At 36.6% G+C, this 22,648-nt stretch overlaps 1 protein-coding gene across 8 annotated transcripts in view; it reads right to left on the bottom strand.

Moving 5' to 3' along the window:
• Dennd4a (DENN domain containing 4A) overlaps window positions 1-22,648 on the bottom strand; it is a 71,174-nt gene that overhangs the window by 25,738 nt on the left and 22,788 nt on the right. For all 8 annotated transcript variants that reach the window (XM_048333172.1, XM_048333171.1, XM_048333176.1 and 5 more), the window contains 7 exons: window positions 21,040-21,098; window positions 18,276-18,420; window positions 17,830-18,005; window positions 14,578-14,678; window positions 12,619-12,837; window positions 10,759-10,904; window positions 1,783-1,916 (listed from right to left, as the gene is read on the bottom strand). In XM_048333172.1, coding sequence (XP_048189129.1) covers window positions 1,783-1,916; window positions 10,759-10,904; window positions 12,619-12,837; window positions 14,578-14,678; window positions 17,830-18,005; window positions 18,276-18,420; window positions 21,040-21,098 — 980 coding nt within the window. The remainder of the gene's footprint in view (window positions 1-1,782; window positions 1,917-10,758; window positions 10,905-12,618; window positions 12,838-14,577; window positions 14,679-17,829; window positions 18,006-18,275; window positions 18,421-21,039; window positions 21,099-22,648) is intronic.

The following is a 22,648-nucleotide window of genomic DNA, read 5'->3' as shown; positions in this document are numbered from 1 at the left end:
ACCTGGGAACTTTTGATCCAGGAGTGGTAAATATATGCCTGGAATAGCAGCCCTCAGAAGGCTAAGATTGGAGGGTTATAAGTCCAAGGTCAAACTGGGTTTCATAGGGAGATCGTCACTAACAAGTCCTTTGGGAACTCTTTAAGTAATTTTCTTATTAAAGGAATAACTCTAAATGTCAACTATAAATTTAAAAGTTTATATCAAACCACAGAAAGTAAGACAAACTATATTAATCAAATATCTAATAGAAGATTTTGTGTGAATTACAAAAAAGATAAATAAAATCATGCTTTCAGAGCAAAAGATAAAATTAAAAGAGTTATTTTAAATATCTTTGACAAAAGATCTCCCTTGCTGGGCACCAATGGCTCACACCCATAATCTTAGCTACTCAAGAGGCTGAGATCTGAGGATTGTGGTTCAAAGCCAGCCTGTGCGAGAAAGTCCTAAGACTCTTATGTCTAATTAACTACCAAAAAAGCCAGAAGTGGAACTGTGTCTCAGGTGGTAGAGCACTAGCCTTGAGCTGACCAGCTCAGGGACAGCGCCCAGGCCCAGAGTTCAAGCCCCATGACCAACCAAACAAAACAAAAAGTCAAAAACCTCTGTCACATTATTTTTCTTTTTTAAATTAAAGGACTTAATCCCGGTTATAAATGAAAATACCTTGACATTTTTCATTTTCACTGAAAATAACTGAGATTTAGTAAATTATATTTATGTAGATATAAAACAGTTGTGGAGGGCTGGGAACATGGCCTAGTGGTAAAGCACTCGCCTTGTATACCTGAAGCCCTGGGTTCAATTCCCCTGCACCACATATATAGAAAAAGCCAGAAGTGGCGCTGTGGCTCAAGTGGCAGAGTGCTAACCTTGAGCAAAAAGAAGCCAGGGACGGTGCTCAGGCCCTGATTTCAAGCCCCAGGACTGGCAAAAACAAAAAGCAGTTTGGAACTTTTAAAGTAAGAAAATATTATTGGAGAATAAGAAAATTTAGAACAAAAAAGAAAATGCTATTTTAGGTAACAATAAGTACACACTATCAGAAATGAAATAAATCCATCTCAATCATTTTTCTGTGCTCAGGAGTTTTCTCTTTTCCCTACTGGACTTAAAGTCAAGCACAGTGCATGCCAACTGTTATGAATGTCTGATAAAACTTTCTAAATTGGCTGGGGGCATGCCTCAAGCACTGGGGAACCTATCTAGCAAGTATGAAGCCCTAAATTCAAAACTCGTACTGCAAAAAAAAAAAAAAAATCAAAATTAACAATCATCAATTCTAGCCATTCTGAATTTTTATGATTTAAAAACTCAGAAATGATAGCTTAAATTTTTATCATACAAATCTAGGCCACAAATACTACCCTAAATTAGATTTATCATCTCTTATAAATCAAAGTTACACTGATTGCTGTACAAATGAAATGAAGAGGGGCTGCAAAAAGGGAAAAAAGTCATTAGTGAGAAACAAAGTCAAAATTCTATAATAAAAATGCTCATTTAAATTGGGTGGGGGAATCTAATAATGTAATCAACATTTATAAAACTACTTATGAAGTTATGATAGGATGGCTGCCCAAGTCTATGCTATGCAAAATTATATATTTTTCTGTTCATACCTCAAAATGTAATAATGGATGTGGGATAATCTTGCTTACCACCTAAAACTTAGGGATGTGTAAGGTTTGGATTTTGAAAATATCAGTCCTTAGAAAGCTACGCCACAGATGATGGACTGCTTCTCTCTCACTCTCAAACACTCTGCTTCTCGAGTACCTGTACTGTAAAGGGGGTTCTTCGCCATTGGGCAGATGGGGGATCTCAGGTGGTGTTACAAAGACAGTATGTTCACTTCTGAAAGACTCGTCCAGTTCTATGAGTCGCACTTCGCCACTCTTGTCCATATCCACCTGGGGGGTTGAAAAGACATTTTAAAAACCACAGTGGCTAGCTGTTCATCTGGGGGGAAATGGCTCAGTAAACCATTTACACAAATGTAAGCTAAAGAACTTAAAAAAAAATTGGTCATGGGGCTTGAACTCAGGGCCTGGGCACTGTCCCTGAGCTCTTTTGCTCAGGGAAGTGTTCCACCATGTTGAGCCAGTTTCACTTCCAGTTATCTGTTGGTTAACTGGAGATAGGATTTTCTTGTCCAGGCTGGCTTTGAACTGTGATCCTCAGAACTCAGCCTCCTGAGTAGCTAGGATTAAAAGTGTGAGCCACCAGTGCCTGGCTTAAAGAACTATTAAAAAATAGGATAATCGAGTTTTCTCTGCATCATAATAGAAAGAGCTCCAAGATAATTAAGTGCAAATAGGCTAGTGAAGATCATTGTATAGAAGTGTACTATTTTTTGAGACAAAAAAGGGAAAATAAGAACATATATTCATTTCTGCTTCTATTTACACAAAGGCTAGAAGACTAAGGAGACTAAAAGACTAAGAAAAAGTAATTAAGCATCTGAGGAAGAGAAGACCTGTGGAAGATAAGGATGGGACAGGTCTCAGATGTTCCAGTGTATTCTTTTTTACAGTTTTGCATTTTGAATCATAAAAATATATTCAAATTTTAGCTCATGCAGGAAAGTCTGTGTGACTCTTATCTCCAATTAACCACCAGAAAACTGGAAGTGGTGCTGTGGCTTAAGTGGTAGAGCCCTAGCCTTGAGCTAAAGAGCTCATAGACTTTGCTGCCTCTGGCTGGCTTTGAACCTCAATCCACAGCCTCCTGAGTAGAATTACAGGTGTAAGCCACCAGCACCTGGTTCCATTTGAGACCCTTTTGACTTACAGTTATTTTTCAGGTTCAGGACTGGCCCGAGACCCTCTTGCCTACAGCCACATAGCTAGAACCACTGACACCAACAAGCCAGTCAGGTTGGTTATTAGATCTTGCTAGTTTTTTGCTCTTCCCCTTGTTGCCACAAAATCTTGTGATGTCTGATTCTCCAGGATCCCAAAACTATTTTTCCCCCCAGGACCTTGAACTCGTTAGGCAAGTGCTCTTCCACAGAGTTAAATCCCTACCTCAGGATCTTCTTGATTTTGATTCTCCCTATCTCTTATCATTTGTACTAATTGAAAAAAAATATGGTAAAATACAATCTACAGAGCTATATTGGTTAAGAAAAATTAATATCATATACAATAATGAGTAAACTGAACAGTCAACAAGTTAAAATTTAAAGACAAGGATTGCAGCACAGTGTCTGGTTTTCAGTAAGCTCCTAAAAGGTACAACAGAAAAGAAATAGCTACTGAAGCCAGAAAGCAGAGTATCCAACTGCAGAATGAGAGTCAAAGGTGAAGAAAATTTCCATATGGCAGACCAGAGAGAAATCAGATTAAAATGAGAGGACAGAAGGCCTCAGTAAGAATGAAAAAAGGAAACTATCCAATGGATCCACTGATATGTTGAAAAAAAACCAAAAAGGAGATTTCATTTCTGCATAAGAATTCAGAGATTAACAACAGACGTAAGAAAAGCAGAGCAATTACTGACTTAAGAAAAGCAAAATTCTGCATATGAAAGGAAATTTAAGTATGGCATATTTGTCCTACCTGTGATTATATACAAAGTACTAGCAATATTAACACATTTACCATCACCACAATTCTCCCAGTATGCTTATAATGTGAATTTTGGGGAAATAATTATTCAGTGTTAATACTGGACAGATAATATAGAAAATAATAAAACAAATAAAGAACCTATGGTAAGTGGTTACTTATGGTAAATGATTACCTCTGGAGACTACAAGTTTTCAGGTGAGAGTGGTGGTACATGGTTGTGATCCCAACTGTGTAGAGACAGAACTGGAGAGAATTGAGGTTCAAGGCCAGCCTAGGCAGAAGATTAGGGAGATTCTATCTCAACAAAGAAACTATGTATAGAGGCATGTGTCTGTCCAAGATATGAGTGAAGTGTAGGTAGAAGGACTGTAGTTCAGGCCAGTCAGGGAAAAATCAACAGATCCTACCAGAAAACTAAAGCAAAAAGACCTGGAGGCACAGACACTTGGAATGCAAGCACAAGGTTCTAAGTTCAAACCCAAAACTGCCCCCCCCCCAAAAAAAACACCCACAAAAAACTTTAACATTTTCAATAAAAATAGAAAAGACCTTAGCTATCATTAGAAGATCCAGATACTTTAATAAACAACCTTAGAAACATGACATGCTGATTAGAAATCACAGGTATCCTAGTAGGATGTGGTATTCAGGTGTGACTCAAGGCTAAATGAGGCACCTTATAGTAACAAAATTTTTATGCAGATCAATGAAACTAACTGAATAAGGACAGAAATGACCATAAAATAGAACAGACATACCAGACTGAAAAGGTTGACACCAACATCCCAAGTGATGGAAAGAGGCAGGAAGCTATCTCTATCATAGCTCATAGAGAGAGAACTGGCTTGTCTGTGAGCATCTATCTATCTTTTTAAAAAAAAATTTTTTTTTGCCAGTCCTGGGGCTTGGACTCAGGGCCTGAGCACTGTCCCTGGCTTCTTTTTTGCTCAAAGCTAGCACTCTGCCACTTGAGCCACAGCGCCACTTCTGGCCATTTTCTGTATATATGTGGTGCTGGGGAATTGAACACAGGGCCTCATGAATACGAGGCAGGCACTCTAGCCACTAGGCCATATTCCCAGCCCTAAAAATTATTTTTAACAGCGTCTCCCTCTCTGTTTCCACATCCCTCTTCAGTCATTTTATTTTCATTGAAAAGCCTAGAGTCCAGGATAACTATTGTAAAGTTCAGTATGGTAAAGTCTATTAAAATGTAAAACCTTGCACTATAGACGCAATACCTTGGCAAATGATATTCCCTTACTTGTGTACAAATAAAGATCTCACTTCAACATTATAAAAATAGCCATGCCATAAACCCTCCATGTATCAGTGGGACAGCTCTGTCTTTTGGAAAGCACACTGACATCTGTCTCTATTGAAAGAAAAAGAAGCCCAACGCCCACAGGCAAGATAAAATTAAAGTAATTTTCATATCCTTTTTATGTTTTTCCATAAGATATTAATATGCTCAGAAAACACTGCAAAGAGGTGCTTTAAAAAAATCAAGAAAAATTTTTTTACCAGACTATTTGTTACACAAAACTGCCCTTAGTTAAGCATCATCCTACAGGGACAGATTGTCAGGATTTAAAATATAATCATGTGAAAAGCAAGAAACATGGTTCTTAAATTAGTCACAAATTAAACAGATCATTCGTATATATTATTTTTCTTTTATTCAGCATTAGTCACGTCAGATGTTAAAAGTCAGTCAAGTGTGTTGTTTGGATATGATGGATAAGACAAAAAAAGGAGTCTATCTGGGTTCTTTTCAACTTTCACCATGGATAGGCAGTTAATGCACATCAACATTTTTTTTTTATTTTCCTTACCAAAACTTCCAGAGGTTAATTAAAAAATGGGCTCAAAAGTCATTATATTGAGCAATAATGTCCACATGTATGATATTCAGAAAACATTTGCAGATTAAAAGCATTGACTTTTTGTGCTTAATGTGCATGTACCATGGTATTAAAATATGAAAGGCAGTTACACATTGCACAGTTACTTATGTTTTGGAGAGTTCCCCTTAATAATACCATTAATAATACCCTTAATAATAGTTGCCCTTAATAATAATTAACTTCTGCTTCAATTGTATATGAAGTTTATTATGATATATTTTAGATGTGATACCTTACTTTCTTTAATAAAACAGACTCCTGAATTATAATGAAGTAAATACAACTTTTAGGTTTCATTTAGTGTACTAATTCTGAAGGAGGTAGGTGGAGGTGTGTGAGTGTGTGAGTGTGTGTGAGTGTGTGTGTGTGTACGTGAATGCATGTGTGTGGTGCTGGGGACAAAACCCAGGGACTTGCCCCAGCTAGACAAATATACAGCCTAATTCTCAGTTTTGATTTTCTAGTCATTGAAATTTGTAAGAATAATGTTAATCTAATGTATATTACACATTTAATGTTTTATTCTCAGACTTTATATATATATATATTTTTTTTGGCCAGTCCTGGGCCTTGGACTCAGGGCCTGAGCACTGTCCCTGGCTTCTTTTTGCTCAAGGCTAGCACTCTGCCACTTGAGCCACAGCGCCGCTTCTGGCCGTTTTCTGTATGTGTGGTGCTGGGGAATCGAACCTAGGGCCTCGTGTATCCGAGGCAGGCACTCTTGCCACTAGGCTATATCCCCAGCCCTCAGACTTTATATGTTTAAAGGAATTTTTCAAAGCAGCTAACTGCATTGACTCTTATACTATAAATAGCACATGACCTACAGAAAATCTCAGACAATGTCGCGTATTAATTACTTTAATGTACTAAAATATCCTCCTTAGGACATGATGCACTCGCTATCCAGGAAAAAAATCACAGTCTTGTACGTCTGACAGTATTCATGAATATTTCATTAAAACATGCAACAATGTGAATTTACCTACAAATTAGTGACCAATGTGCATTAAAGGGGCCAAAAGGGAATATTGTTTCTTTTTTTAACTGTTGATTGGATTCCTATAACTCATTCAGTGCTCCTTTGTGGATTAGTAAATTTATTGACAAAAGCAAGCTACAAGTTAAACCCTGGTTACTAAGTGGATCCCTTACAATTCTGTCTGGCACTATATGGGACAAGCACTCAAAATGCACATTGTTAGTCAGAGGCAACATCATTATATATAAATAACCAATACAATTATTTCTGCAAAAAAGGATTTGGAGGGGCTGGGGATATAGCCTAGTGGCAAGAGTGCCTGCCTCGGATACACGAGGCCCTAGGTTCGATTCCCCAGCACCACATATACAGAAAACGGCCAGAAGCGGCGCTGTGGCTTAAGTGGCAGAGTGCTAGCCTTGAGCGGGAAGAAGCCAGGGACAGTGCTCAGGCCCTGAGTCCAAGGCCCAGGACTGGCAAAAAAAAAAAAAAAAAAAAAGGATTTGGAGAAGCTTTTAAAGACATGCCTTCCTATTATTGCCAATATTTAACTTTACAAGCATCAAATAAGAGAAACTTGAAATTTTGATTAAAATATTAAACATTAAGATCTTAGTACAATGTTATATGACAAATACGCCACAAAGTTAGAGCATTATCTCCTCAACCCAAAAAAAGGCAAGGATTTGCTGGATTCTAGTGGCTCATGTCTGCAATATAAGCTACTCAGGAGGCTGAGATCTAAGAAACGTGGTTTGAAGCCATCCTGGGGAGATAACTAGAGACTCTCCAATTAACTACAAAAAAGCCATAACTGGAGCTGTGGCTCAAGTGGCAGAGTGCTAGACTTGAGCAAAAAAGTTCAGGGCCTGAGTTCAAGCTCCAGTACTAGTGCGTGTGCGCACATACACACACACACAGGACACGTGCACACAGGCACACAGACATAGACAGACAGACACACACACACACACACATACCCTGCAGGGTTTCAAAAGACTTCTTGTAAATGGGTTATTCAAAATGTACAAAATGAATCTTTTCCCCACACAAGCCCTTTCTGGGGGTAATAAAAGACATTCTATATTTTGGTGACATGGTTACATGAAAAAAATATATATTTGTCAAAAATATTCAAACTATACTTTAAAAAGTATACTCATTGTGTTATTTTAATATATTTATACATGTCTTCAAAAGTGGTTGGAGTACTTACATCAATCACTGCTCATGTATTCTAAATTAAAGGAAAAGGTAGATGACTAAACAAGCTATGAACCTGTTCATGCAATTCCTAAGTAATTTAAAAACTGAACATTCCTGTCACAAAATGACAAAGCCAAATGAATAAATCTATAAATTTGATAGAAAATAGCTGTTAAAAATTTCAATTTAAAATTTATGTAACACCATAAAATAAGGCAGTTATAATAATCTCTCTTCATAATATTTTCAAAAACAAAGATAAGCTAACCACAGAGAATGAAGAAATGAGTGAAGCCGTAGAATAAAAGTATGGATTCCCAGTGCAATGCTTTTCCTCCTGCACAACAGGTACTGAAAACCACTTCTCACTTTTATCAAACACAATCAGTGAAGGACATTTTAAGGTCAAGCACGAAACTGAATCAAATTATGTATTAGGGGATAAATTCTATTTTAGTTACCTTGTAATTAATTACAGATTCTTTCCACAGTCTCATAAATTTGAAAATGTAGACTTTTACAAATAACTTTGTAGTGATAAACTGTGGAGATGATACATGGTGAAGTGTTGCTACATGCTAAAGTTTTGCTATCATAGACACTATATTCACGCATAAATAATCATAAATTTAGAGAAATTTGAAGTGTCATTCAAAAACTTCCTTTTTCTTAATTTTATTTTTTTCAGTGCTAGAATTAACCCCAGGGTCTTGCACATGGTAGTCAAATATTGTGCCATTAAGCTATATCTCAATCCCTTTTTTCTTTTTATAATCTTAAAAGGGTAAGTTGCTAACCCGATGTAGATCTGTCACTCCTGAATACTTTTCATATATACTTCCTACCCAAAAGGACATCTTTTTTCATAACTATGACTGGAAATATCATGACTAATTTTCAGATCTCATTCAAGTTTTGTTGATTATTCTAATAATGTTTTACCAAAAGGATCCAGTGCTGAACTGTATGTTACATTTGGTCACAAAGACTCTTCATATTATAGTAGTTTCTCAAGTTTTTGCTTATCTTCTTAACCTTTACTCTTTTGTTTTTCTGAGACTAAAGCTTGAGCTTCGCTTCTTGAACTGTTATTCAGCTTGCTTGTGTATGGCTAGTACTCTACCAATTGAACACATTTCCAGTCCAGCATTTTGCTTGTTAATTAGAGATGGAATCTAGAAGACTTTTCTGCATGGACTGACTTTGAACTATGATCCTCCAGATCTCAGCCTAGGATTACTAGTGTGAGCAATTGGTGCCTCCGTACCCTGATTCTTTTTTGGACTACAGATCAGGTGTTTGTAGACTCTCTTATAATTTGTGGTTGTTGGGATAACCTTTGAGATTATACAAGTGTGCATCTTTAGCAAGAATGTTACACAGCTGATGTGTTCTCATTGCCATCTATTGAGGGGCACATGGTGCTGACTTGGCTAATTACTTATAAGAGAGTTTCACTTTGATCATTTGATTCTTCTGTCACATAGCTTATTTGCATGCATGAAAACAGAATAATGAAATCTATTGAAATTTTTTTAAGGAGGGAGAGGAGGAAGGGACAGTGACAAGGAGTTTGATAGGAATATATTGTTCACATGTGTGGAAATGTCATAATGAATCCTCCCCTTGAACAACTAATTTACATTTTAAAGTATTTGTCGGGCTTTCCCCTCATTTTACAGTTACCGATCTGTATTTTGTGAAGAAGTGCTTTGAAGCTCAGTAAGATCCTATTTCTCATCAGACTTTCAGTTGATCAACTGATACCTACAAAGATGCATGGTTTCCCATTTTATTACATAGGTTAATTTGTTATTGACATTTGATGCTCAAATTGTCCCAGTTTTACTAGTGGGAATCCTTTCAAATTGATTTCTGGGTTGGTTTTTTTCGTGTTAGCAATTCTCTATCAGCCGGCAGCAATTCCTTATTTTCTAATACAAGATATTTTATTTTGTACTTTACTTGCTCAAACCAAACAATTACCTTAAGGAGTCCTGATTTATACATTGTGATGGTGGTGTGGCTGCTCCAAGGCCCTCTGAAAGTATAGAGCTAGAGAATGGATGTATGCACACACAGACACAGGTCCTCACATCTGTATCTCTCATTAAAAATCATTGATACCAAACAAAACCTCCGCTCTTAATGCTTCAAGATTCATTTTAGTTTTTTGCACTTCTTATTTGTAAATCCTTTCTTGATAGTGAGACTTTGATATTTAGTTATTTTATCATTCCCCCAACCATGTGTAACATTCTCCTATCTTAACTGCCAATATACAATTAACTTCTTCACCCTAATTTGGCTTTAACAAACTCTTATGGACTTAACCGTTGCCTACCAGGATGGCAACTCCTTCAAACAGACCACGGATACCCTACTGGCTGTACTGGACAAATGGGAACTTTGTCCTGACTACTGCACTCTATATGGATCATATGGATGCTCTCATCCTGTTTCAGTTCTGACTTTTTGCAGCTGTCTGACACTGGCATGGACTCTCTTATCCTGCTTGTCCTCTGTCTATGTTATGTTAGGTCATGTCTCTTCATGGATGCTTGGTGCATCTTGCTTGGGCTCTAACTCTCACATCAGGCTACTGCTTCTGCCTTACTTTGTTCAAGGCTAGACACTTCTCTCTAGGTCTCTGTTCTCACATATCTTTATCGGTGGTACTAGGACTGAAGGAAAAGGGGATAGTTTCGTACATAAATAAAATAGAATTAATTAAGCTATAAATTTACTCTCCATTAAAGAATTATTTAAGTGAAATATCTATTACATTATGTACCTACTCTATATACTCTCAGATGAGACATTCTTACAAGTTGGAAATACATGGCCTTGGAGATAAGAGTGTCATGGACTTTCTTGCCTGGGTTGGCTTAGAATTGTGATACAAGATATTTCTTAAGAGATAAGCTCTATATTATTAGCAGGCCACAAAAGTTTCAGTGTAAGAAGTTAATTATGAAAACTGAATTTTGCTTTTCCTAAAAGCTATAAGCAGGAATAAAAACTCATAACACTTATAGTATTCACACAAGGTAAGATAGAACACTGTAGACATATTGTTACTTACTTTGTCAACACAATCATCAAAAAACGCCAGGCTTGCATCTTTATCACTGACAAAAGAACATTCTTCAATGAAGCGAATAAACATTTGAGTTTTGGTCATCATGTTATAGAATTTTTGATGTGATCGGTCCCGACTTCTTAAGAAAGCTAGTCAATATAAATATATGATGTGAGATTATATATCATTCGCAAATTCGTAAGTTTAAATTTAAAATTTTTTCCTAGCATAAAAGCTAGAAGAAACCTGATTAACCATGTCATTCACAATCCCCACTAGTATGAAGAAGAAACTCTAAGGGAAAATAACCCAATGAATAAGAAATCAATAACAGGGCTGGGGATATGGCCGTGTCAAGAGTGCCTGCCTCATATACATAAGGCCCTGGGTTCGATTCCCCAGCACCATATATACAGAAAATGGCCAGAAGTGGCGCTGTGGCTCAAGTGACAGAATGCTAGCCTTGAGCAAAAAGAAGCCAGGGACAGTGCTCAGGCCCTGAGTCCAAGCCCCAGGACTGGCAAAAAAAAAAAAAAAAAAAAAATCAATAACAAAGAAATATAAACCCAGTTGGGTGCTCATGCCTAACTACTTAGGAGGCTGAGATCTAGGGACTGTGGTTCAAAGCCAGCCCAGGCAGGCAAGTCTGTGAGACTCTTATGTCCAATAACTACCAGAAAACACAGAGGTAGTGCTTTGGCTCAAACTAGCAGAGTCCCTGCCTTAAGGAGAAGAGCTCAGGGACAGCGCCCATACCCTGAGTTCATGCCCCAAGACAGACACTATAACCAAAAACAAACAAACAAAAACAAGAAATAAGCACATCCAGATTTATCTCTAGTGTTCCTTCACTATCTTGAAGGTCACATATAAACTAGTATATCTGAAAGTGTATGTATGAGCATGTGCGCGTTGGTCCTGAAGCTAAAACTTGGACATTGTCTCTGAGTTTATTTTGCTCAAGGTTAGTGCTCTGCCAATTGAGCTACAGCTCCACTTCTGGCTTTTTAATGGTTAACTGGAGATAAGAGTCTCACAAACTTCCTTGCCCAGGTTGGCTTTGAACCACAATCCTCAGATCTCAGCCTCCTGAGTAGCTAAGATTACAGGCATGAACTACCAGCGCCTAGTTAAAAGTAGTATTTGTAAAAGAGATGGAAATAAAACAAATAAGGCCGTCTCAACCTGGAGGTCCCAGGGGTTTCTTCTGCATCCCCAGCCCTGACTGGCTGTCCTTGAAGTTGACAGTATCAATATCTCAATGCACTTGACACAGTAGAGTAGAACACTATATGCTTAGGAGGTCCAGCATTTCTCAAATGGTTTTTCTACTTACCTTGCTAATAGGATTGCAGAGAAAGAACGAGTCTTTTTTTTAATATTATTTTATTTTATTGTAAAGATGATGTGCAGAGGAGCTACAGTTACATAAGTTAATGAGTACATTTCTTTTCAGTGTTACTTCCTTCCTCATTTTCTCCTGCTTTCTGAGAAGAACTAGTCTTATAGAGGATGAATGAATGTGAACATAGTCAAAATACAATGAAACTGTTTTAACAAGTAGGTTGGAGGAGGGTATGTGACAGAAGGAATGAGTTTGACTGAGGTACATTGTATGGATGTAAGGATGCATGGAAATGTCACAGTGAAACGTCCTTGTATAAGAAATATATACTAATAAGATGTTAATAAGAATGAAAATAAAGAATTTGTTCTATGGAAATGGGTCGCCAGAGTTGGTACTCACATACCTCTCAAAACAGTTATGTATTTTGATAAATATGAGCCATAAACTCAGGCAGCAAATGACTCAGCACAAGGCTAATCTCAGTAATTTGAAAGTTATAAAACCGATGTACTCACCTTGCAGGGCAAAAAGAGAAGCTGCATCTGTTGCTGTCTCAGATGGGGCTTGTGTTATTGGCCTTAAGTATGATCTATAACCTTTTAAAATAGAGGCCATAAAAAACAAAAATGCCTCCTGAATTTCCAAATCTATCATGTGCAACTTTTTTCCAGAATTAAAATCGTAGTCATTCATTGCTAAGTCCATTAGTCCATCATCTCTCGGTCTCTGTTGCACTGTGAAGGAACAGAGTTAGTGTTTTCTTTATGCTGTTGGCATTGATGCTCATAATGGTTTCAATGTAAATTTGTCATGTTTTCAAAAAGGTTCATGCTATCACATTTTTTTATTTATATAACTTCATAATATGGGAAGTGTGTAAACCTTAAAGCTTGGCTTACCAGTTTTTTAGACTATGTACATACTTTATCCAAGTTAAATATAAAAGTATTACTGTGCATCATCAGAAAAAAACTCATGTTCTGAGTGTGTGCGTGTGTGTATATATAATATCCTGGATTTTTGCTTGTTAATTGGAGATAAGAGTCTCATGGATTTTCCTACTTAGGCTGGCTTTTTTTTTTTTTTTTTCCTTTTCTTTTTTTGTCAGTGCTGGGCCTGAGCTCAGTGCTCAGGGCTGAGCACTGTCCCTGGCTTCTTTTTGCTCAAGGCTAGCACTCTGCCACTTAAGCCACAGTGCCACTTCTGGCCATTTTCTATATATGTGGTGCTGAGGAATCGAACCGAGGGGCTTCATGTACATGGGGCAAGCACTCTTGCCGCTAGGCCATATTCCCAGCCCCTTAGGCTGGCTTTGAACAGTCATCCTCAGATCTCATTGATAAAGATTGTACCAACCCTATCAACTAGACATTAGGTTAAATACTGTAATTTTCTTGCTCCTCTTTTATTTTTATTTTTGTAAAATGTAAGTGCACAGGGATTAAATATTTAAAAAGAAACAAGAAAATGAAAAGCAACTCTTCCTGGACAATTAAGTGCTAAAGCCAACAAGAACAATAGAGTTCTTTATAGTAGAAAAGTCTGATAGACAGCACCTTCATCAAGTAGTTAAAGGGAGAATCTCCATCAATAACTGGAAAACTGAAATTATATAAATAAAATTAGCATGGACCCTATACCAAAATGACACACAAATTTGTGAAGTGTTCCCTAGTTCCAGGTAAAAGTGCACCTCACCCCCAGGGGCTATTAGTGGTACAGAACCTGCCTACCAAGTATGAGATCTTGACTTAAAACCCAGGAAAACACACACACACACACACACACACGTTTTCTTCTGTTAAAAAGAAGGGCCTATAAACCTATTTATTCAAGAGCTGGAGATAGGGAAGAACAACACTGAAGCTATCCTGAGCAAAAAGTTAGTGAGATGCCCTCATCTCAACAAATAAGCCAGGTATGGTGATAATCACATATGAACTCAGCTTGGTGAAAGGCTTTAGTAGGAGGATCACCTCCAAGGCCCTACACAAATACATAAGACCCTATCTGAAAAATAACCTAAAGCAAAAAAAGTTGGAAATGTGCTTCAAGTTGTACAGCACATCCTTAGCAAATGCAAGGCCCAGAGTTCAAGCCTCTAAAATATTCCCCCAACAAAGAAAAAAAAATGCTGTAAGACTAGACTGTAATAACTAGCTACTCAGGAGGCTGAGATCTGTGGATGACAGTTCAAAGCCAGCATAAACAGGGAAGTCCATGAGACTCTTATCTCCAATGAACCCCAAATCCAGAAGCAAAAACCCAGAAGTAGAGTTTCCAGTGACAGAGCACCAGCTTTAAGCAAGAAAGCTAAAGGACAGAGCCCAGGTCCTAAGTTCATGTCCCAGTTCTGGCACACACAAAAAATAATAATAATAATAATAATAAAATTTAAAAAGGAATAAAAAATGAGCAAGGCAAGTTATCTTTCTCAGATTAAATTACATCCTTCAATTAAGTTATCAACTTACATTTTGCTAATTGCTGGTGCAAATTATTCAGGGTATTTATCAGATTTTTACATGGCTTCTTTGGAAGAATCTTCCAGGCTACATTCTTCTTGTCACCAGTTCTGAGAGTAAATGAAAATAACAATGCAATTATTACATAAACTTTTTGGAGAGGACAAACTACATACTCACTATATATAAATAGGAAGAGAAAGCCTGTTAAATGAAAAAGAAAACAAGACTATTCTAGTTACTGAGGAAATGAGACAGGAATAGTTGGGATGTTGAGTACTTACATATTAATTTATATGAAAGTAGAACTTTCTATTCAACACAGCTAAAAAATTAGAATTAAGTTGGTACTGAATCCATTACACTTGTACTGGTGTGATGCTAATCAGCACAAAGTTTAATATTGTGATCAATATTCTTTTTTTTTTGCCAGCCATGGGGCTTGATATCAGGGCCTGGGCACTGTCTATGAGCTTTCGTACTCAAAGCTAGTGATCTATTACTGTACCACTTCCGTTTTTCTTGGTGGTTCACTGGAGATAAGAGTCTCATGGATTTTCCTGTCTGGGCTGGCTTTGAACTGCCATCCTCAGATCTCAGCCTTCTGAGTAGCTAGGATGACAGGCACGAGACACGAGCACCTGACTGATCATTGCTCTTAATCTCACTTAAGAGGGCGTATATACTTAAATATTAGAAAAATCCTATTGTAAGAGTTTTTTTTTTTACATAGGAAAAGCACCATAGGAAACTTTTATGAAGATAGAGATTATTTCAATACAATTTATTAAAAAACATTTTTACTATATTTAGTTTCCTTACTTCAGAATAGTTTTATAAGACACTTGTTTCTTTGACAAGAAGATACAATATTAAGTTATTTAAATAAAGTATAACATTAAATTGTTTCATAACTTTAAAGAGGGTATCTGCTAGAATGTGGCATCTGTATTTTTAGGCTCAGGCAACTATAATCACCTTTATTACAACTATTAAAACATAGTTGGTCTCTATATATAGGGCAGGTGACTAAAGGAGCATAAGGCATTATAAAGCTTTTGGACTTAACTACAGTTTTATTGAATCCACTTCTTACTCATTAATTTTCTTATATTTCAAAAGCCAGGCATACTCACCTGAAAAAACTTGGAAAAAATAGGCAAAAATAGAAGGCAAGTTCTAACCACCCAATTATCACAGTAGGGTAAGTGCAACAAGATGAGCTTAAAAAAAAAGTCCTAATTTTCCCAAAGAACAAATACCAATTTGAGAACTAAACAAAAGAAATAGAGTAGCTGGGAAAGCTTAAGCTGACAAAAAAATAACTACCTTGCTTGGCATTAACTTATCATAATTTCCACATATGAGAATAAAATAGACAATGCAGGATCAAATGACAAATGTCTTGCTATATTATATTTATGTTGGTACCAAGAACTTGAAATTCTGTTATAGTGAGAACACAATGTATGAACATTTACAACATTGTTTTCATAAACTAGAACTCTACTGTGTCTAACCCTCCACTACATGCAGTCTTGCTAGATGAGCTTATGAGAAAAAAGAGTATATCTACTTGATTTACAGTGATTAGCAAAAGGCAGCACTTAAAACTACTTGTGATATATACACTGAACTTTAAATTTTAGTTTTCGGTAATCCTAGGGTTTGAACTCAGGATCTCAATACTTGCTAGGCAGGTGCTCTATCATTTGAGCCATGCCTTCTTGTTTTAGTTATTTCCCAGCCAAAGACCCTGGTTTTTGGCCAGAGTCAGCCTTAGATTACAATCTTTTTACATATCGCCTTCCACAGCTTCTTTTGTTTAGATGAGATCTAATATTTTTTCTGCACTGGCTTCAAACCACAATCCTTTCAATTTCTGAATCCCACATAACTGTGATTAAAGGTAAGATCCTCTGTGGCTGTTTTGAAAAATACCTTGATAGTGCCTGATTACATCTAATTATTATCATTACTATAACTGTAAAAAAAAGTCTAGGTAAGAGATTTATATGGTAGTTGAGTTTTTAATCAATGATAACTTTGAACAGTTGTATTCATGATGACTCCCATTTATAAGATTACTATATATAAATAGCTACTCAGTAGGCTGAGATCTGAGGATCACGAGACTCTTATCTCCAATTAATCACAGAAAAAGGTGGAAATGGTGCTGTGGCTCAAGTGGTTGAGTGCTAGCCCTGTGCAAAGGGAGTTCAAGGACAGTGCCCAAGCCCAGGAGTGGCAAAAAAAACCCAACAAAAACAAAACAAAACAAAAACTCAGCTGAAATAGTATTCCAAAAAAAGTTATAGAAACTTGTAAAAATCCTTACATTCCTAAAGTGAAAAAGTGGCAAAATGCATAATTTACCATTTAAATCACATTCCAGTGAACCTCACATATAATTCTTGCTACTCCGGAAGCTGAGCTATCCAGAGAATGGAAGTTGGAAGCAAGCCCAGGCAGATAAGTCTATGATATTCTAATTCCAGAATTACCAGTGAAAAGTTGGGCTGGAGGCATGGTTCAAGCAGTTAAAGGACCATCTAATCAACCAAGCCAAATGAAAGCAAGGCCCTCGGTCCAAACCTTAATACCATAAAAATGTTATTTCAAAATTCTAACATGTTGGGCTGGGGATATAGCCTAGTGGCAAGAGTGCCTGCCTCGGATACACGAGGCCCTAGGTTCGATTCCCCAGCACCACATATACAGAAAACGGCCAGAAGCGGCGCTGTGGCTCAAGTGGCAGAGTGCTAGCCTTGAGCAAGAAGAAGCCAGGGACAGTGCTCAGGCCCTGAGTCCAAGGCCCAGGACTGGCCAAAAAAAAAAAAAAAAATTCTAACATGTTAATATTTGGACAGAATTAAACAGGACTAGAAATAGAAGTGAAGTATTGCTCAAGAAATAATGTTTTAAATCAAACAGTAATTTCACCCACATTCATCTGGTCAAAGGGAGATAACCTTTTTCTATTTCTACCTCAAATTCCCTCCTGCAAGATTTCTAGGTAAGCATCGGATTATGTTTCTAAAAGACCTAAAGCCTGAGGATTCGAGGTATATTTTCTTTCCAATAAGACCTTCTTTAATGCCCTATATATACTCTGAAGCACTGAAGAGCTGACTCCAAGATTGTAAGACCTCAGATACAGCTCAAAGAATCGTACTTCACAATCCTCAAATACATACGCTCATACATACCCTAATCCTATAAAGTTGTAACTTGGCTGCAGAGTCACTAAAATGTACTTACTGAGAAATGGTGTTGGTATCAAGGTCAACACAGCTGACATCTGGTGGAGGATCATAGAGATCAAAGTATCTGGAATCAATCCCTACTATGAATGGACAGGGTGCACTTAAGACGTCTGCCAGGGCCAGTGGGCAGAGAGGAACATACGGGCATGGCCAGTGGAAAGGGAAAATCATCTTGGATAAACAAAGGGGAAAAGAATATTAAAAACCTTTTTGACACTGAAGCATATGTTTTCAGGACACAAATAATATATTTTAAACATATTATCTCAATTCCAATGAATTAAATAGTGGTAACTAGAGTTAAGAATGAGGACATTAAAACTGCCTCAACAACACACAAACCCATTACTTTGTGAAGCTTAGCTAAATATTAAAATAGCTTTAATTTATATGAATAAATTGAGTTTAAACTGATTGTCAACAATAAACAGAGATACTCACAGACACTAAGGCTTCTGTCACACTAGTAAGCACAGAAGGCCGTAAGGAATGGATGAGAATTTTATGTTCCGTTACTGCAAAGACTAGTAGTGTCACCGCATTTTCAGGGCCTAGATTCTGAAGTAGTGTTGAAAACTTGCCACCACTGTCAATTCAAACAAAGATATATAATTAAAAAAATAAAGCTCAAGATACCTTCATTGTTCTGGGGATGTAGCTCAGTGAAAGAAGGTGCAAGGCCTGGAGTTTAATCCCTACTACTGCAAAAACAAAATTCCAACATCGCCTATTATCTCAGATAAGGGGGATAAGGAGAAATTTATTATTAGACTCTGATTTATATTATCTATTTAATTAAAACATAATTGTTGATCTTAGGGAAACAAAACATCATACATTATGAAAACAGTGCAGTTTATGAAGTTTCAAATCATTCTTTCTTCCACTAAGTTCAATATGGAAAGTGAAAAGTCATGTGCTTCCTTTTTTCCCCTTTGTTTATTGCTGTTTTTGAGATAGGACATTAATATGTAGTCCAGGCTTGCCCTGAACTCGTGATCCTCCTGCCTCAGCCTCCAGAGTACTGGGATTATACACATTCATTCGTCATCACACTTATCTGTGCAGTTTCACAAAAAAAGACCTATCTTACAGAAAATGTCCAAAGAATTTAATTAAAAGAGGTGCTTTGGTTGAAAACAAATTCTTTAATAGAAGTTGTTTTTCAATTTATTTTTATTAAGCATTGCATAATAACTGCATGCTGCATGATAAATTGCATAACCTTCTAACAGGACTAGATGGCTGAGTCACTTTTTCATCTCTGAGGAAAATGCTTCCTTAATCAATATTCTCCAGGTGCTTAGACACATAGTGACAAATGACTCTAGAGATGTCTCTATCTCTTTCCATCAAACTCCCCCATACAGAAAATGGATGGGCAATCTTTTCTTCTTGCCCTTGTCAGTAAAGATGCACACGTATGCAGTGGCCACTTCAGGGTTGAACAATTCGGAGAGAATCGTGAACCACATCTCAGCATGGTCACCTAGACCAAAACTCTATCCATCTTTAAGCTTCTTAAAAGCAACCAGGCTCCAGTTTGCTTCCCAGTAAGCCCCAATGGAAGATTTTTGAACATGGTATACCTTCCATGGTAATTATCAGAAAAACTGTGACATATAGGCCAATTTTCTTTAAGAGAAATATACATATTAAAATTTGGATTTATGATTAGGTAGTTCTTAATATTACCTTTCTATTATTTCACTATTATCTTTCTGTTCTCTGAGTGTTGTAATAGTAGCAATAACAAATCAACACTTACAAAGTAAAGAGAAAAATACAAAACAAACTAATAATCAAAACAATTAGATGATCTATATGGTACCAAAATACTGGATTGGCAAGGCAAATGATCCAGCAAGCCAAACAGCATTTTGCCTCTATAATGCTAAATGACTATTTTCACTGGGTTAGTTCTTTTTATGCTAAAGGAAAACAAATAATAAAAATTTTTGAGTAACAAAAGCATATGTCCACAAGGAACTTTTATGTATGTTCATAGCAATTTTATTCACAACACACAAAATGTGGAAACTTTGCAAATGATTAATAGCTAAATAAAACATGATGTAGCCATACAATGAAACATTATTTGGCAACAAAAGGGATAAAGTAATAGTACATGTTCCAGCACAGATGAAACCTTAGAAACATGCTAATTAAAGAAGCCAGAAATAAAAAGGCCATGCATTAGTACATTTTCATTGGTTTGAAATGTCCAGAATAGGCAAATCTATAGAGTAATAAAGTAGGTTACTGGTTGCCTAGGGTCAGATGGGGTATGTGCGTATGTGTGTGTATAAGGACAGAGGGTGAAATGAAGTGGTGAAATGAAGGAGGTTAACTGCTAAATGTTAAAGGCATAGGGTCACTTTTTAGAGTAATGAAAATAGTCCAAAATTTATTATAGTGATAGCTGCAAAACTCTAAATATAATCATCAAATTGTAATGTGGGTGAATTTTGTAGCTGTGAATTTTACCTCAATAAAGTACCCAAATTAAGTTTTATGGATAACTTAGAATCATATTTACAATCAGTGTTTCTAGTTCATTTTCAGCTCAAACAAAGGTTAAGAAAACATTGGTCACTCTTGGCTAAGACCTAGTGATGAAATAATTTGCAATTCTTGCAAAATTAATGTCAAAGATGGCAGCTGGTCTCCCTTAGGGACGGGCTATGTAATAGCATAATTACAACTGTAACTATTTCTGACAGAAAAAAATACACATCTAATTAAATTTCAAGAAGTGACACTGTAGGAAAAATGTATTTCATAATTTCTCTGAACATTTAAAATTATGAAACACAATCGTTTAACAATTAAAACTTTTAAATTTGAGGTCGAATTTAAAACTGCATCTGAATGTTCTTTAGAAGACAATTACAGCTGAAAATAGTTATTTTCATAATCTATGTATAGATTCTAATTTATTTAATAGTAAGTACTTCTTGACATGAAAAAAGACAAGATCTCAAACAGTATGATAAAAGCTTTTCCTTTTTCTTCAAAAGGAAAGTAGCTGAGAGGCTGTTAAGTGAGAATTACTTCCATCAGTGTTTGAGATTTTGGCTCTGAAAGAATGTGTGTGTGTGTGTGTGTGTGTGTGTGTGTGTGTGTGTGTACGTACACACATGTATATATGTAAGTTTAGCTCACATCAGATTTAGAAAATAAACTGAAATGAAATTTTACTTGCCTTAATGGAAGAGGTGAAGAAACTGGCTGGCTGAGAATCAAATTATCATGTGGTGATAGCTGGAAGAAGATTCAAAATAAAACACTTAAAACAATAAAGATTAACTTGAAAACAGCAGTTTCTTGCAAAACTATAGACTAATGGATTCCCAGGTCACCAGAGTAAGAATATCACTAAATTTCTGAAAAGTATGTTCTCACCTGTGATTCCTTCTAGCAGCTTTTTACTCTGAATCTTATATCTTTTCTTCTGTCTTTAACTTTACCTTAAAGCCATTTAAACAAATTTTCAATCAAAGACTAAATGATTAATTTAATAACAAAAATAAGGGGCAGTCAATTTCTGACTTACAGCATAAATCCATAGGCTGACTGTTTTGGTAAACAATTCTTACTAGAAGACAGCTATGTCATTCCCTACATACTATGTAGTTGACTTTGTGCTGTAATAGCAGAGCTTAGCAGTTGCAACAGCACCTGGGTGGCCTGCAAAGCCTCAAACATTTAGTGTAAGATCCATCACAGGAAAAGTCTGGCAGCTTCTGTTATAAAACAAATGCTCTGTGTATATTCAAACATGTATATATTCTAGCATTAAATACTAAAAGCTAAGACAGCAATAACATGTGGAATATGCAAAGGTCATAGAAAGAGTATTTTCTAGACTCTTTATCTGTATCAATACAATGCAGTAATTTCAACTACATTTCCAAATGTTTGCAGACTTCCACAAATTTGTGAATACTGATTATAAAGTGATATTTAACATTAAGGACGCCACGTTAAAGGGTTTTGAACAAAGTAAAGCACATACAGTGATAATGCAAGGAAGTATTTCCTTCATATAATTCCCTTCATAAATTACTCAATAAGCAAACAGTTTGCACTATCAACAAAAGAGGAAAGATGCATTGACTAGGAAAGAGGTGGGGAAATAATTTATATTCATTTTAAACTTCCCATCACATCAATGATGTGGACATATTCCTTCCTTTCTGTAATATACGTATTAACTTTTCCTTAAATCCATTTAATACATTTAGTAATAAATGATTACCAAAAGTACAAACTTTCAAATATCTAGTACAATTTTTTAGGGAGGAGGAGTTCTGTTTTTTCCTCTCTTTCTTTTCTCTTTCTCATTCCTTTCTATCTTTTCTTCTTTTTTTGGTGGGGGGGGGGGGAGGTGGTCTGAAACCAGGACTTGAACTAAGTATCTGACTCACTCACTGGCTAGTGCTCTACCAACGGAGCCATGCATCCAACCCTGTCTCTCTTCCTTCTTTTTTTTTTTTTGATTTTTTTTTTTTTTTGGCCAGTCCTGGGCCTTGGACTCAGGGCCTGAGCACTGTCCCTGGCTTCTTCCTGTTCAAGGCTAGCACTCTGCCACTTGAGCCACAGCGCCGCTTCTGGCCGTTTTCTGTATATGTGGTGCTGGGGAATCGATCCTAGGGCCTCGTGTATCCGAGGCAGGCACTCTTGCCACTAGGCTATATCCCCAGCCCTCTCTCTTCCTTCTTGAGACAAGGTTTCACTATGTATCCCAGTCTGGTCTTGCGTGTCCCATCTTTGCCAAGCCTTTCAAGTGTTAGAATTACAGGTATGTACCA

The sequence above is a fragment of the Perognathus longimembris genome, chromosome 23 (genome assembly GCF_023159225.1).
Source record: "Perognathus longimembris pacificus isolate PPM17 chromosome 23, ASM2315922v1, whole genome shotgun sequence".
NCBI classification, from domain to species: Eukaryota; Metazoa; Chordata; class Mammalia; order Rodentia; family Heteromyidae; genus Perognathus; species Perognathus longimembris.
This window is presented reverse-complemented; position numbering and strand designations above follow the sequence as displayed.